Source organism: Colobus angolensis, unplaced genomic scaffold (genome assembly GCF_000951035.1).
Source record: "Colobus angolensis palliatus isolate OR3802 unplaced genomic scaffold, Cang.pa_1.0 Scaffold50, whole genome shotgun sequence".
Classification (NCBI taxonomy): Eukaryota; Metazoa; Chordata; class Mammalia; order Primates; family Cercopithecidae; genus Colobus; species Colobus angolensis.
This window is the reverse complement of record NW_012118488.1, coordinates 3,646,181-3,663,589: the sequence shown is the minus strand read 5'-3', so window position 1 is coordinate 3,663,589 and position 17,409 is coordinate 3,646,181. Positions and strand designations below refer to the sequence as shown.

Below are 17,409 nucleotides of genomic sequence, written 5' to 3'. Positions count from 1 at the left end.
CTGAGGCAGGAGAATGGCATGAACCAGGGAGGCAGACCTTTCAGTGAGCCATGATCACCACTGCACTCCAGCCTGGGCCACAGAGCGAGGTTCCATCTCAAAAAAAAAAAAAAAAAGTCAATTCCTGTAAGATAGCGTTTATGACCATGGGAATAGCATCTATTTATGAGTATTACTCTGTGAAGGCGCACCTGTAGTTTATTAATCTCCTTGTTTATTATTTAAGTAGTCAGTGAATCAGTGAATATTTGTGAGTTGAGTTATTGTGTGATTTGTTGTTACTCTTTTTTTTTCCCTCTGTCTCCCAGGCTAGAGTACAATGGCGCCATCTTGGCTCACTGCAACCTCCACCTTCACCTCCACCTCCTGAGTTCTAGCAATTATCTGTCTCAACCTCCCAAGTAGCTGGGATTACAGGTGTGCATTGTCACACCCGGCTTATTTTTGTATTTTTAGTAGAGATGGGGTTTCGCCATGTTGGCCAGGCTGGTTTTGAACTCCTGACCTCAGGTGACCCGCCTGCCTTGGCCTTCCAAAGTCCAGGGATTACAGGCATGAGCCACCATGCCCAGCCTGTTGTTACTTGTTATACCTCTTTCTGCAAAGGATTTGAGGCAGATTCCAAAAATACTTAACATATAAAAGATTAAAAGTTGAGAGAATTATATCAAAGGGAATAATTAAGAAAATAAAACTATTATAGAATGAGCATATGATCCTGTATAAAATATAGCATATAAAACAGGCATATGGGCTTACAGTTTTAAGAGATGAGTCACAAACTTGTCTCAGGATTTCCTGGCAGCCAAGCAAGGAGGGCAACATGATCAGTTATAAGATTCATATTGTTTGGCCTTTGAAAACAAACTAGGTGCTCAGGAAATTTCTCCCTTGTATATTATAGACCAGAGATGTGTGATATAATGGGGTACATCCTTACACAATTGCTCCAATATCAAAACAATAAAAATAATGCAGAACACTACAAAAAATAGTTTATACCCAAGTACCTGTCATCCCTAATTAACAGATATTTGTATTATCATATTTTCCTTGTATCCTTATTTTAAAAGAATCACAGGAGATAAACTTGAAGTATCTTATATTATTTTCCCAGTCTCCTTCTCCCTCCTTCTCCCAGTATGAAACATATATAGGCTGTCAAGGCTGGGTTTTTGTTGTTGTTGTTGTTGTTTACATTTACTACATCATATATCTGTAAATAATATATAAACCTTAAATTTGCATAAATAATATACTGTACATGTCATTCCTAAACTTGCTTTTTTTATTAGCGCTGTGTTTGATGTCCATGGTGCTGTATCTAGTTCTTTTATTTTATTTTATTTTATTTTTTGAGATGGAGCTTTGCTCTTGTTGCCCAGGCTGGAGTGCAATGGTACAATCTTGGCCCACCACAACCTCCGCCTCCCGGGTTCAAGCGATTCTCCTGCCTCAGCCTCCCGAGTAGCTGGGATGACAGGCGCACGCCACCACTGCTGGCTAATTTTGTATTTTTAGTAGAGACAGGATTTCTCCATGTTGGTCAGGCTGGTCTCAAACTCCCAACCTCAGGTGATCTGCCTGCCTCAGCCTCCCAAAGTGCTGGGATTGTAGGTGTGAGCCACTGTGCCCAGCCTAGTTCATGAATTTTAAATTCTGAAGTATAGTTTTCCATTATATGGAAATAATACAAATTAGTTATCTATTCCCCTACTAAAGGATTTTTAGTTTGTTTCCAGTTTTTCACTGTTATTAACGGTGCCACATTGAAAGCCCTTGTCTGTGTTTTGTGCCCACGTGTAGTTTCTCTAGGGCAGCAGTTCTCAAAGGATCATCTGGGAACTTGTTAGAAATGCAAACTTGGGCCCATCCCAAATCTCTGAATCAGAAACTGTGGGGGTGGGACCAGCAATCTGTTTAAAAGGAGATTCTGGTCCACTCTACACTTCAGAATCACAGCTCTAGCACATGTATCATTAAAAGTGGCGTTACTAAGTTTTAGGGTACATGTATTTTCCACTGTACTAGATACACCCAATTGATTTCACAGAAACAATTTATATATCAATTTTCTATTCAGTCCCTTTGTCATATGTTACAAGCCTTTTTTTTTTTTTTTTTTGAGACGGAGTCTAGCTCTGTCGCCCAGGCTGGAGTGCAGTGGCACGATCTCGGCTCACTGCAAGCTCCGCTTCCCGGGTTTACGCCATTCTCCTGCCTCAGCCTCCCGAGTAGCTGGGACTACAGGCGCCCGCCATCTCGCCCAGCTAGTTTTTTGTATTTTTTAGTAGAGACGGGGTTTCACCGTGTAGCTCAGGATGGTCTTGATCTCCTGACCTCGTGATCCACCCGTCTCGGCCTCCCAAAGTGCTGGGATTACAGGCTTGAGCCACCGCGCCCGGCCTTTTTTTTTTTTTCGTAGTCTTTTGTCTTTGTTTATGGTGCTTAGAAATTGTAACCAAATTGGCCGGGCATGGTGGCTCAAGCTTGTAATCCCAGAACTTTGGGAGGCCGAGACAGGCGGATCACGAGGTCAGGAGATCGAGACCATCCTGGCTAACATGGTGAAACCCCGTCTCTACTAAAAAAAAAAATACAAAAAACTAGCCAGGTGAGGTGGCGGGCGCTTGTAGTCAGCTACTCGGGAGGCTGAGGCAGGAGAATGGCTTAAACTCGGGAGGCGGAGCTTGCAGTGAGCTGAGATTCGGCCACTGTACTCCAACCCAGGCGACAGAGCGCGACTCCGTCTCAAAAAAAAAAAAAAATTGTAACCAAATTCACCAATTAAAAAAAATTGTGGCCAGACGTGGTAGCTCATCCCTGTAATCCTAGCACTTTGGGAGGCCAAGGTGGGCATACTGTTTGAGTCTGGGAGTTCAAGACCAGCCTGGGCAACATGGCAGAACCCTGTCTCCACAAAAAAATACAAAAAATTAGCAAGGTGGTATGGTGGTGCATGCCTATTGTCCCAGCTACTCAGGAGGCTGAGGATTGCTTGAGCCTGGGAGGCAGAGGTTGTAGTGAGCCAAGATCGAGCCACTGTACTGCAGCCTGGGTTACAAAGTGAGACCCTGTCTCAAAAAAAAGTAAAAATTGTATATATTTGAGGTATGCAACATAATATTTTGATTTGCATATGCATAGTGAAATGATTACTATAGTCAAACCAATTAACATATCCATTATCTGATGGTTACCTTTTGTGTGTACGTGTGTGTGTGCACGTGTGTGTGCGTGTGCACGCATAGGTGGTAAAAGCACCTAAAATCTCTTCTGGCAAACTTCCATTATACAATACAATATTATTAACTATAGCCCTCATGTTGTACAGTAGATCTTCTCTAGATGGATTAATCTTACCCATCTGCAACTTTGTATCCCTTGAACCTACATCTCCCCAGTCTACTCCCTCATCCCCAAGTTCACCAGTTTTTTGAATGACTTTGGTATTTAGAAAGGCTTTGGAGGGAAGAATTTTGAGTTGGATTTGATTTGCTACTGAGACACCCCATTGAGATATATAGCAGTTATTGGAGAATGGTCTGAGGCTTATGAGAGAGGTGAGAGTTGTAGAGATTTGGAAAACATTTGTATAAAGGTAGAAATTTGACAGTGTTGGGATGGATGAAATTGCCATAAAGATATGTCTGACTGATGAAAAAACAAAAAATTGACATAAAGAGAATGTAGATTGAGAAAATGATTGAGGATTAAACCATGGGGAGCAACAGTGGACAAAGATAATCTAGTACAAGAAACTGAGGAATGATCACAAAACAGAGAGCAAGGAGAAGAATCGGAAATATCGAGTGGTTACAGGAATGTAAGCAGGGAGAGAGCATGAATGCTTCAGAGAAAGGAATACATCTAAGAAAGGTGTAAAAATATTCCCCTTCAAGAGAGCAGCTAGCAATGGGTTGAGGAATAGAAGACTCCTTAAGTTTGCAGTGAAGCATAGGAGAAGATGAAGCAAACTTAGAGAGGGTAACAAGGTCATTTTGCTTTAGGAGTAGAGTATTTCTACCCCAAAGGAAGGAGCCTATGGCAAGTTATGTCTGGTGTTAATGATGCTGTCTCCTCCTCAGGCAGCCTTTTCATAGATATACTTTAAATACCCTTCGAGTAAATTCATTCAGCAATATAGTTATTGAGTATTGTGCAGAGGTGTAGGGTGATATAATTGTGACTAGGTGACTACTTCACATTAGATAGCCTTCTCTGACGTTAACATTTAAATTTAGGACTCCAGCCGGGCACGGTGGCTCACGCCTGTAATCCCAACACTTTGGGAGGCTGAGGCGGATCACCTGAGGTCGGGAGTTCAAGACCAGCCTGACTAATATGGAGAAGCCCCGTCTCTACTAAAAATACACAATTAGCCAAGCGTGGTGGTGTATGCCTGTAATCCCAGCTTAGGAGGCTTAGGCAGGAGAATCACTTGAACCCAGGAAAGGTGGAGGTTGCAGTGAGCCGAGATCATACCATTGCACTCCAGTCTGGTCAACAAAAGTGAAACTCCATCTCAGGAGAAAAAAAAAAATTTAGGACCTCAATGGTAAGGAACCACTCAAACAGTATGGAGACAAAACTTCCAGTCTCTAGCAGGTCAAACAATAGTTAGGATAGTATCTCAATAATCTAATAAAGTCTTCTTGCTCCTGGATCTGACCAGGGTGAAGAGGGAACAGAAATCTTTGCTCCCTGACTTTGGAAATCTCGTTTAACCTTCAAACTGGCGATGTCAAGGGTTCCAAGTCCTCCACCTCCGGCAGAAATGTCGAGTGGCCCCGTAGCTGAGAGTTGGTGCTACACACAGGTAAGTTGACGTTTTCACCCTGTGAATCTTGCATCTGGGGAGGATTTGGTGGACGAAAGGAGTAGGATTGGTTTTCCACATTGGACTTCCTGCTTTCTCTGGAACATAACTGCCAAAGAGCAGATAGATAAGGTACTTGTTAGCCTCAGGTGCCCTAGTTTTCCATGTGGAATCTAAATTCCCTAGGCTTGTGTTTTTCAGTGGAGGTTGAAAGGGGGAATCTTTGAAACTAGATCTGGTTACATTGCCCTTGATGAAAGTGTTTTAAGTTTCCTCTGTTGGGGAAACAAGTTTGAGATGTGCAACCCCAGGCAGTGACATCACCGTTTTAGTAACAGAGACCCATTTTAAGTACGGTTTAACATATGCTTTCCCAGCCCTGTCCATGGTGGTGCTGGGTTTTTTTTTTTTTTTCCCCTATCTATGTTTCTCTCACTTTCCATCCAGTGTTCTCAGCAGCTGAAAAAAGTTATAAAAGCTATTGGTCAGTATGAGATTTCTTAAAATGTGGATGAGGAACCTAAGGTGAGAAAAACCTGAAAACTGCTATCTTCCTATCAGGATCATGCAGAGGGAGGGAGGGGAAATGACAATCTGCTCTTCAGCCTTTTTTTTCAGGTTGTCCACTTCCTGTTTAATTCCTTCCTGTTTTTCTATCAACAGATCAAGGTAGTGAAATTCTCCTACATGTGGACCATCAATAACTTTAGCTTTTGCCGGGAGGAAATGGGTGAAGTCATTAAAAGTTCTACCTTTTCATCAGGAGCCAATGATAAACTGAAATGGTGAGGAAGAATACGTCTAGCTGTAAAAATTTTTCTGAAGTTGTCTGTTTTGTTTGTTTTTATGGGACACTGACAAGAATGTAATTTCCATGAGGGTCGGGACTTTTGTTTTGTTCTTACTGTATTTCCCAGTGCCTAGCACATAATAGGTACTCACTAAATATTTGTTGAATTCATTCAATGAGTATATCAGAAATCAGCAAACTCAAGCTATAGGGTAATGCAAATAAATAAAGAAGGCCAGTGTTATAAATGATACCCATAAATGGAATGACTGGTGACTGCTTGGCAAACTAGTGAGTGTTCTAAAAGAGATGCTGGCTACTCAGCTCCAGCTAACTATAGCTATGCATGAGTAAGGACTGACCCTTGCCAGATTTTCTGATTTTTCAGGAAAAGCAAGAAATCTAGATTTTAACATAAAAATCTCTTTACTTTTAAGTTTCCTGCTTTTAAACAGGAAAGGGGATTTATTTGCTTATGTAACTGTATTGACAGGGTATAGGATGGGTTTGAAGGTAGCTTGATCCAGCAAGCCAGTGGTTAGAGTAAGAACACCATCTCTGCCCTGGCCCTGCTCTCCACGCTCTTGGACATCTCAGGTCTAGCTTCTCTTGTGCTTGAAGGGTGACTGGCAGTAGCAATGGGTATAATCTACTACATGCCAGCGAAAGTCTTTGAGCTTTCTCTGAACTGTGTGGCCAGGAATATGTTGTACATGCACCAATTGTTTTATGTCTGCATTCCCTGAACTAATCCCTGGAGCAGGGAAAATATGATCGAGGAGTGGGGATCAGTCTTATTCAGACTATGTGTCATCTTGCCTGAGGAGCAGGCAGTTGAGGATACAACCATATACCCACTGCAAAGAGCAAACACATGTCTCTGAACCACCAGTTTTGACTTCTGATAACCCGCCAAAAATTATTTTTTCATTAATTTAGTATTTGTTGGCTATATATTGTGCATTTTACTACTAAGTGTTGAGAGAGATGTTTATTCTTAGACATCGTATTTAAATCCTCATCATTAGCAAGGTGTATAATAATGTATGTGGCATATGTACTCCCTAGAGAGATACTGGATTGGGCCACCTGTTTGAGAGAGGTTCAATAATACAGACAAGGCCTAAGGATACATGTGACCTATGTATTGCATGTGGTAGAAGCAGTGTCTGAAACCCATGCATTTGACTAGTGACATTTACAACTTAGTTGAACCTATTCTGTCTGAATTTTGTTTTGATCTCTCCGTAACAGATTGGCATCTCTAACACTGTTTAGAAGTCTGGCCTGGAATTCTGTGCTATGTAATGAGAATTTACTTTTGTCTGTGCTTCCTTCATATTGCGTCTTTTATTTTAGTCTTGGAATATTGCCAGATTGGGAAAATATCTTTAAAAGATTATGTATATTATTATTATCTATAAAAGATTATTCACACTTTTTTTTTTTCTTTTTTGAGACATTCTCACTCTTAGCGCCCAGGCTGAAGTGCAGTGGCTCAATCTTGGCTCACTGCAATCTCTGCCTCCTGGGTTAAAGCAATTCTCCTGCCTCAGCCTCCGGGGAAGCAGGGATTACAGGTGCCTGCCAGCACACCTGGTATTTTCAGTAGAGACAGGGTTTCACCATGTTGGTCAGCCTGTTCTCGAACTTAAGTGATCTGCGTGCCCTGGACTCCCAGAGTGCTGGGATTACAGGCATGAGCCACCGTGCCTGGCCCACACATTTCTTTTTTTTATTTTTCTTTTTTGAGACGGAGTTTCGCTCTTATTACCCAGGCTGGAGTGCAATGGCACGATCTCAGCTCACTGCAACCTCTGCCTCCCAGGTTCAGGTGATTCTCCTGCCTCAGCCTCCTGAGTAGCTGGGATTACAGGCGCCTGCCACCACGCCCAGCTAGTTTTTTTCTTTATTTTTTATTTTTAGTAGAAACAGGGTTTCACCATGTTGGCCAGGCTGGCCTCGAACCCCTGACCTCAAGTGATGCACCTGTTTTGGCCTCCCAAAGTGCTGAGATTACAGGGGTGAGCCATCGCACCCAGCCTGTTGTTTACTTTTTAAAAGGTGACCCATTTTGCCCTAGAAAAGTGGTTCCCAGCCGGGTGTGGTTGCTTATTCCTGTAATCCCAGCACTCTGGGAGGCTGAGGTAGACGGATCGCTTGTGCTCAGGCATTCAAGACCAGCCTGGGCAATATGGCGAAACCCCATCTCGACAAAAATTAGCTGGCCATGGTGGTGCACATCTGTAGTCCCAGCTACTCAGGAGGCTGGGGTGGGAGGATCACCTGAGACCAGGGAGATCGAGGTTGCAGTAAGCCATGATCATACCACTTGCACTCTAGCCTGGATGACAGAGTAAGACCCTGTCTCAAAAACAAAAGAAAAAAAAGTTGTTCCCAGCTGGTTATCTACTGAATTATATTCTTCTTTGAGGCCTGGATTTGTTTTTTAAATATCTCCCTCTCTTGAGTCTGATGTTCCAGTTCTATCAAAATGGATGCTTTTGACATTTTTTTTTTTTTTCTATCTGTTTTGGACAGGTGTTTGCGAGTAAACCCCAAAGGGCTAGATGAAGAAAGCAAAGATTACCTGTCACTTTACCTGTTACTGGTCAGCTGTCCAAAGAGTGAAGTTCGGGCAAAATTCAAATTCTCCATCCTGAATGCCAAGGGAGAAGAAACCAAAGCTATGGGTGAATGTTCTCCTCTTTGTTCAACTCTTAAGTTTCACATCCAGAAGTTTCATACACTGACAAGTTGTGACTTTGATCTGGTGTTTGCGTAACCTTAAATATGACTTTTTTTTTTTCACCCCAGAGAGTCAACGGGCATATAGGTTTGTGCAAGGCAAAGACTGGGGATTCAAGAAATTCATCCGTAGAGATTTTCTTTTGGATGAGGCCAACGGGCTTCTCCCTGATGACAAGCTTACCCTCTTCTGCGAGGTGAGTCCTTATATTCTGCTGAGACTAGCAGTTCCCAGACCTGATGAGTATTGGTAGACTTAATTGTATCAGGGATGTAGAGTAAGAAAAAACCCCAAGTGGAGTAGTGCTGCACAAATGTTATTTATGTGACTTATTGAGCTACCTGATGATTTCAAGGTTGTTGGGCATCTCAGCTTTCCACTTGTTACTGTTCTGAAAAACAAAGATTGTGTGCTACCTTGGTATGTGTCAGTTTTAAGTTGCTTGGGTCAGGAGTTTTCACTGTGGGATTTTTTTCAGATAGCATTTGAAAGAATTGTCACATCAAGCTAAATATGTGTATCTGTTCTTTATACTCTCTGGCTTCTTAAGTGTGAAGGCCATGTGTGTTTGCACATTACTTTCCTTTTCTGCTCTTTAAATTAGATTCTTATCAAGAGTTGAGGCCTATGGTTTGTCTTGCTGGAGTAATTATGAAATAGGAAGGTGAGAACCATTTTTTTCTAGGGTGAAGGCTATGTAAAGCTCTCTAACTCACAGCTCAGAGAGCTAGCTGTAGTCAGTTAGGAAAGTCCTCTCACCAATGACCTAAGAGCTTTTCCCAGGTTTACAGGAGAAGCCTTGAAGTCAAATTCCCAAACCAAGAATGAGTTGGAAAGTGGTTTCTTTAATGAGTATATACCGATTAGTCATTTCATGATGTTATGAATACATTTAGAAATACTCACAAGCTCACGGTGTAATAAATGAATAAAATCTCCAGTCAACTGGGGCATTAGTGTTCCCTGCACATAGTGTGGTTGAGGAACCACTTCCTCAGCAGCACCGCTTGATAATAATAAACAGTGTATCATCATGGGGGATGGTACGGTTGTACCCAATTGCCAGCTTGCTCTGTCAAATAATAGACTCACACTGTGCGTTAATGACAGTTTCAAAGGCATATCACCACCTGAGTAGCAGGGAAGGGAGTCCCTTAGGAATCTTGCCCTTTTGCAGAAAAGGCCTAGCTGTCAGTAGCAGGCTTCTGTATTTCTTTTTTTTTTTTTTTTTGAGACGGAGTCTTGCTCTGTCACCCAGGCTATAGTGCAGTGGCGTGACCTTGGCTCACTGCAGCCTCTGCCTCCCAGATTCAAGTGATTCTCCTGCCTTAGCCTCCCGAGTAGCTGGGATTACAGGCGTGTGCCACCAGGCCTGGCTAATTCTTGTATTTTTAGTAGAGATGGGGTTCCACCATGTTGGCCAGGCTGGTCTCGAACTCCTGACCTCAAACGATCCGCCTCCCTCAGCCTCCCAAAGTGCTGGGATTACAGGCGTGAGCCACCACATCCAGCCAGCTTTCTGTATTGCAACAGAGTAGTTGCAAATGATTCGAAAACTTTGGAGGTAGTTTCTTACAATACCACACTAAATATGTAAAATATAGTTTGCATAAATTGGTATCCCTTCTCCTTTTTAATTACTAAGTAAAAGAAGGAAATACTAGAGTGATAGCATCTATAATAAATATATAAACTGTGGCAGTTCTTTTATGTCTGATAAACTTGGAGTGTGAATTCTATGTAAATCTTAACTGGTCACAGATTATACTCAGTTGCCTGAATGAAGAAATGAGAATTTAGTTGGTTTTACATGAGGTTAGATGTTATGTAAACAGATCACAGTTTGAATCTTCACCTATCTTAGAGACTTGCATTTCAGAAAAACTTAAAAAATAGTAGAAAATTCTAGTTTCTATTGGAAATGAAAGCCAATCTTGAAACTGTTCTCTGAAGAAAATCTCCCCTAAATACTGCATCTGGCAATATTAGGCAATACCATAACCTTTACTGCAGCTTTTTTGAGTCCACAGTGGGTCCAGCCTTTTCTTATATGCTTCCCACTCTCTTCCCAATCCATTCCAGCTGCTCCAACCCCTGTCTTCACAGTCTTGATTTGGAAACCAGTTGGCCTTCCCTCACTTGGCAGTCTCTTATCCTGTGGTTGAATCCGAGGCCAAGTTCCAGCTCGGTCTCTCTCTCCCTTCACTTCCCCATATGAAATTCTCTTAGGAGAAATCCTGTGGTTAAGTTTAGATGTGCCTTGACTTAGATGGGAAGTGAGATGACACTTTAGAAACGAGGAGATGTTGAACAGGGAAACGTCTGCTGGGTTCTGCTGATGCCATCGGTTTTTTGCCATCGAACCAGGTGTGCCATCTGTTCCTCTCACACTTCTCTGTTGGCCACAGGTGCTGAGTGTTGCTTCTCATACTTGGGCTTATGCCTAGTGAGACTTGTTTCTGTTCCAAGGCTCTCTGTGGACTTAGTAGCATTCAGTGTTGCAAGACGGTTGCGTGGGGGTGTGTATTGGATGTGTGGGTTTTAAAGATGTCTGCAGCTCATCTAAGTTCTTAGCACTTTTCATAGCTAGATCATTTTTGGTGCACATTTTATCCTTTGACCTGTTATTTCCCTTCTATCAGTGGAATATTTATAAACACATTTGTTTTAATTCATATTTACATTTTATTTGTTATTGGTTTAATTAGTATTTTCATATTATTTAGAGGCTTTTATGAAATTGATGTCCGTATAGAAATCTAGGTTCTAGTACCCCAGTGCCCCGTTCCTCACTCAGCCTTTGGCTCAGGCACTCTCATTCTCATCCTGATATAATAAGTACGGTTGTTTCATAGGGATTCTCATGCTCCCAGAGGCCACAAGAGGGACTCCTATGGTGGAAGACCGAGAAGCACCCATTTATGTTTGGCCTTTATTTCAGTGGTATTCCTGTTGTTGAATGTTTAAATGAAATTAGATTGTGAACTCTGAAAATGATGAATGGGTGGTCTTATTTATAATGTGCCCTACATTGAGTTCACTTTCAGACAAGATCAGGCGTGTTCAGGGTGATATGACTGTGGACACTGAGATCACTTTCATTTCTTAGTGATGTTTTACCTATTAGGAAATGTGGCAGTTCTTACAAGTTGATATTGCTTAGTTAACTTATTTGGAAGCATTTCGAAAGCATTTCCTGAATTGTCCCTTATTACAGTCCTTTGAGCTAGGTTTAGTTCTGTTTTCTTCATTTCATGTTACAAGGGGAGAGAAGCAGTGCCTAGGGAGTCAGGTAATTTTTCCTAACATTGTGCAGCAAACTAGTGTGAGGGTCATGTCAGCTCCCTATTTTCTATCTCTAGTCTGCTGCACTACACTAAGTGGAGCTGAATGCCATTCACCCAAGGAAGCACAAACTCGGGTCCCAAGTTTTCTTGACAGAGCATTTACTTTGGTAATAAAAGAGAGAGACATGAGAGCCAGGAGTGGTAGCGCACGCCTGTGGTTCCCAGCTGCTCCTGAGGCTGATGCAAGAGGATCACTTGAACCCAGGAGTTCGAGGTTGTGGTGTGCTATGATCGTGCTTGTGAATAGCCATTGCACTCCTACCTGGGCAACATAATTAGTCCCTGTCTGTAAAATAAATAAATAAATAGAAACATGAAAGCATGTTTAAATTCTATTTAAAATTTTCTCTTTAATTTGGTCCACAGAAAATCTTCATGAAATATTTCAGCTTCTATTGACCCTTTTCTCCAATTATTTATATTGAAAACAAATAGCCATTAGCAATAAAGATGCATTGTATTCCAACTTTACCATATATGCCTTTGACAGGTAGATAATCCCAGTACCTCTTTGTGATGTTGCAACTAAAGATGAAATATGAAATAACATATAAATGTGAAATATCTAGACACTAATTAACTTTATTTTAATTTTTTAAGAGATAGGATCTTGATCTTGCCCAGGCTGCAGTGAAGTTGCTTAATCATAGCTCACTATAACCTATATCCCAGCACTTTGGGAGGCCGAGGTAGGAGGATCATTCTATCCCAGAAGTTTGAGACCAGCCTGGGCAACATAGTGAGACCCTGTCTCTACAAAAAATTTAAAAATTAGCCAGATATGATGGCACATGCCTGTAGTCCTAGCTACTTGGGAGGGTGAAGCAGAAGGATTGCTTAAGCCCAGGAGTTAGAGGCTACAGTAAGCTGTGATCACAGCAGTACCACTGCACTCCAGCCTGGGCAACAGAGGGAGACCCTGTCTGTAAATTTTAAAACTAATTGTTTTACACACACATGCACACACACACACACACACACACACACCCCATAGCCTGGGAATAGGTATTGTTGCCAAATTTTTGGTAAGTGAATCCATTCATTTTTACCTTTTTATCCTTTAATTATTGGATTATTTGAATATATTATTTGTACTGGATGAAAATACCATTATTTGGTTGTTCTTGACTACACAAATGGTGATTCAATAGGTAATATCATTGTAGGTTATAAAGCATGAGAATATACTAAACCTACCACTCAACCTAAAAATATGACCAATAACTTGAAACTAACCTGTAATGCTTCTCCCCAATCCCTAAGATTTGTTTCCCCACTCAGAGGATGATAAATAACTATTTTGAATTTTATGTTATCATGTACTTGTTTATTTGTATGTCTGAATAATATATTGTTTAGGTTACTTGTTTTGGAGCTTTATAAAAATGGTGTCAGACTGTATGTAGTCATCTAAGACTTGCTTTTTTCACATTATGTTTCTAAAATTTATATAACTATACTTCATCCATATTTAGTGCTGTATATAATAGTCTTGTGTGAATGTATAATTTATTCATTCTTTTGTTGATGGACATTTACGTTGTTGCTAATCTTTTGCTAGTAGAAATACTGTTCCTGCTGTAAATAATTTGTAGGCAGTGTCTGTTTTTCCTAGATTGTTTTAATTATACAGAAGTTAAAAAGTGTATTTCCCTGGGTTTTACTTTATGTATAGATGAAATGTACAAGAATTGGCACAATCTTTAGTTTTTTATGAAATTTGTTTTTTTAAGAAAAGGATTCACTTTAAAAGTGAGACCCTTTTACAAGTTGAAGTTAAGGAGATTATACAGCCTTCCTGAGACATTTTCATGCAGTCATTTATAAGATGACATGAATGTCACAGTCACGTCATCTTCACAGCTGCAGTTCTGAATGAGTCTCCACAGTCAACTTTATAGGCATTAAAAAAAAAATCTTTAGTTTTTCTCAAAATGGTCTCATTTTAGCATCATCATTTGCAGAGGAAAACAATCCCTTTCTAAGTTAAAAGTTTGGGCTCTGAAGACTCATTTGTGAATGCCATTTAGAATTTATTTTTAATTAAGCGTATTTAATGTTGGTGAGAGGTGCCAGACATTCAGCGCTCTGGAGACTCCAGGCATCTATATATCTACAGAACAAGCCTGGCTCAGGCAATAAAGGTACGTTCTCTTTTCTGCTGTGTTCCTGTCTGAGTCCAGAGAGAGGAATTGCCCCAGTGAGAGATGTCACAGCCTTTGGGCCCCGCTCATTACCACATATGCATCTAACCAGCAGAAGGCCCACTGGTAACCATGGTTTGATTATGTGAAATTCAGTTTAGCTCTTCTTGCCAATTCATTTCACCCAGTCTACTAAATTGCCATCAAGTGTTAATGACTTTGGGCTCCTGTCAACCTGGTTTAATTCAAACTAGAAACCCAGTGCCAAAAGCATTCTCCATTCCGTTCATTGGCCATCCCAGGAGATTCCTGCCTTTCCCTGTGAGAAAGTCGGATTTAATTGGTCTTTTCCTTTTTTTTTTTTTTTTTTAATTAGTATTTTGGAGCTGTAACTGAGAACAGGCAACTTCTACTCTCAGTGTTAATGTTATATCAAAGAAGTGAGGGTATTAATATGAGAAAGTGGCGGAAGCAAATTAGAGATCTTACAAAGGACAAGAGAGAATCTCTGTGGGATGGTTCGTACTGGGTCCTAGGCTATTAAAATAATGTTATAATCTGGCTCTGATAAATGTGATACTAATGCCAAGTATATTCATGAGTGATTAACTTGGCTGCTTCATTGCCCAAGACCATAACGGCTAGTTTTAAACAAATGAATAAATTTCTTGACCTGATAGTAAATATCTCACTCCTGCACAGAAGGAACTACAGGTCATTAACTTTGCCTCTGGGTTTATGACTGTGTTTAAGGGATGACTTGCATCTTGAAGGTTAAAAGAAATCTGGGTCATTAAGGATGTTCCTAAGCTGTCTTTCTCATCTTAGTGTTAGGAATAGCAAGAGTGGGGAGCTAATTCTCAAGGTTTGTGAGTTCTGCTTTGAATTTAACTTTTCTAACAATGTGATATAGGAGATGAAGCATAACAATGATTGTTAGGCAGACGACTGATCTGCAGCATCCTATCTACAGTTTGGCAACTGACATTTATTTTGTGACATTGTATGATTTATAAATCCTTGTATTTGGTACCCTCACAGATTTTTCTGAGTTTCACTGACTCACCTAGAAGTTAACTTGGTTTTTTATCTAGGCTGAACTGGTTAAAACATGCTTCTGCTGAAGCCATAGTGGGAAGTTGGGATTCCTTTATAAACCTGTTGTCATCATTATCTTCCAAAGCTATAAGTGCATGTGTAGCTACAGCCAGGCATCTTGTATGTCATTATCACAACTGACTAAAGGTATAAAAGTGTGGGATACTCACCCAGTTTTCACTACTAGAAAGATCTTCCAAGTCTGGTCCTTACTGACAGTGGGTCAATAATGTCATGTTCATTAAACTAATATTTTTGAAGAAGTGCCAGTTATTTACTAGGCCTTGTAGAAGATGCATTTTATGTGCATGTTCTCGACCTAATTAAAATAACTTCTTATAGGCTTTAGTTATTATATTTGGCGAGGTGCAGTGGCTCACGCCTATAGTCTTAGCACTTTGGGAGGCCAAGGATGGAGAATCGCTTTGAGCCTGGGAGTTCAAGATCAGCCTGGATAACATAGTGAGACCTTGTCTCTGTAAACAGATAAAAAATTAGTCAGGTGTAGTGGCATGTGCCTGTAGTCCCAGCTACTCCAGAGGCTGGAGTAGAAGGATCACTTGAGCCTGGGAGGTCAATGCTGCAGTGAGCCATGATCATGCTACTGGACTCCATCCTGGGAGACATAGTGAGACTCTGTCTCGGAAAAAAAAAAGGGGGGGGATTAGATTCTTGTCTCTAGAGTTTAATTTAAATGGTAATATTTGTAGGAGCTCTTTGTATTGAACTTAAGGCAGAATAAGGTAAATACTTGAGGTTTAACGTTTGTTTCTGTCAGTTTTGTCTCTCTGGCACCTTTGCCCAGGTTTGTAGTCTAAGGGAGGTGAAGCTTATTAGAAACTGGAGGAAAAGGAGGTTTGTGGGGCTGTCTCCCCATTGTCCTGAGATGGTATAGAGTAAGTCTGATTGTGACAGAAAAGGAGTTACTTGATCCAGGGATAAAGCCTTGATTTGTGGAGGTGGTTTCAAGATAATATGATTAATATTAGTATCTGAATGTACTACAGCAATGAGGTAAAAGTCGTCTCTCTGTCTGCTGGCAAAAAAATTCCTGGTATCAAAAGCTTGGCTTGTGTTTCCTTGTCTTTCACAGGTGAGTGTTGTGCAAGATTCTGTCAACATTTCTGGCCAGAATACCATGAACATGGTAAAGGTTCCTGAGTGCCGGTTGGCAGATGAGTTAGGAGGACTGTGGGAGAATTCCCGGTTCACAGACTGCTGCTTGTGTGTTGCTGGCCAGGAATTCCAGGCTCACAAAGCTATCTTAGCAGGTTGGTATTTATTCATGAGGAATTTTATAGTTTTGGTGAATTAAGGAAAAACAAGTGATTGCATAATCCCCTTTTGAACAACTTCAACTTTTTGAACTCAACTACAAAACAAACTGCAGCTAAATATACCTTTGTATTCTGGTAACATTAATGCTCAGAACCAAAAAAGCTGCTCTCTAAAATGAGATTTCTGTTTTTCCTCTCTGTAGTGGACCCAGGCCATAATTTTCAAGGAATGGATGATGATGTACAAAGGTATTGAATGCCTTTGCCCCTAGAAAGTAGATGTTAGAGCACCAGTTAAGAGCAGGTATCAACCCCTAGATAGGGGCTTAGGATGTAATGGAGAGGATTCCATACTCAGGACTAAATGCCATCTATCTAGTCCTCAGCCCTGAAGGGGTTAGCCCTCTCTTCAATTTAAACATGCTAGAAGAATGAAACTCTTGCCCCTGACATGGAGGATCAGTTCTTGCTCTAATAGACCCATGGTTTTCAAGACCAGGGAGATTGACACCAAGGAGGAACTGTTGAGGAAGGACTGACTTCACCACCCAGGGAAGGGTAACAATCACCGCATACTTCTCTTAAGACCCTAAGACCCAAGAGGAAATTGCGTGAATCTTCAAGTAACACACTTCTTACTAAGACCCTCAGCTCTGTCATTCTAAAGTACACACCTGGTAGAACCTCAAACTGCCTCAGTCTAAACATTTTCCTGTACCCTCTCACAACTGGCTGTTACTGTGTAATACTCAAGGAAGTCACGGGCACAGTGGCTTATGCCTGTAATCCCAGCACTTTGGGAGGCGGAGGCGGCTGGATCACCTGAGGTCAGGAGTTTGAGACCAGCCTGGTCAACATGGTGAAACCCCATCTCTACTAAAAATACAAAACTTAGCTGGGCATGGTGGCACGCGCCTGTAATCCTAGCTACTCCAGTGGCTGAGATAGGAGAATCGCTTGAACCTGGGAGGCGGAGGTTGCAGTGAGCGGAGATCATGCCACTGCACTCCAGCCTGGGCAACAGAGCAAGACTCCATCTCAGGGGGAAGCAAAACAAAACTCAAGGAAGTTTATAACTCTTTGGTTAGCGTCTCCACACTTAGCTAGGCCCTCAACACCGCCAATAGTTTTTCTACAGATGTTTAGGCAACTCCCTTTCTTAACTTTAGCTGTCTCAAACCTTAA

At 41.2% G+C, this 17,409-nt stretch overlaps 1 protein-coding gene across 5 annotated transcripts in view; it reads left to right on the top strand.

Annotated features, from left to right (window-relative positions):
* SPOP (speckle-type POZ protein) overlaps window positions 1-17,409 on the top strand; it is an 85,156-nt gene that overhangs the window by 55,970 nt on the left and 11,777 nt on the right. For all 5 annotated transcript variants that reach the window (XM_011959920.1, XM_011959922.1, XM_011959923.1 and 2 more), the window contains 5 exons: window positions 4,676-4,819; window positions 5,483-5,604; window positions 8,151-8,302; window positions 8,427-8,554; window positions 16,041-16,218. In XM_011959920.1, the coding sequence (XP_011815310.1) occupies window positions 4,742-4,819; window positions 5,483-5,604; window positions 8,151-8,302; window positions 8,427-8,554; window positions 16,041-16,218 (658 nt within the window). In that variant the 5' untranslated portion in view covers window positions 4,676-4,741. The remainder of the gene's footprint in view (window positions 1-4,675; window positions 4,820-5,482; window positions 5,605-8,150; window positions 8,303-8,426; window positions 8,555-16,040; window positions 16,219-17,409) is intronic.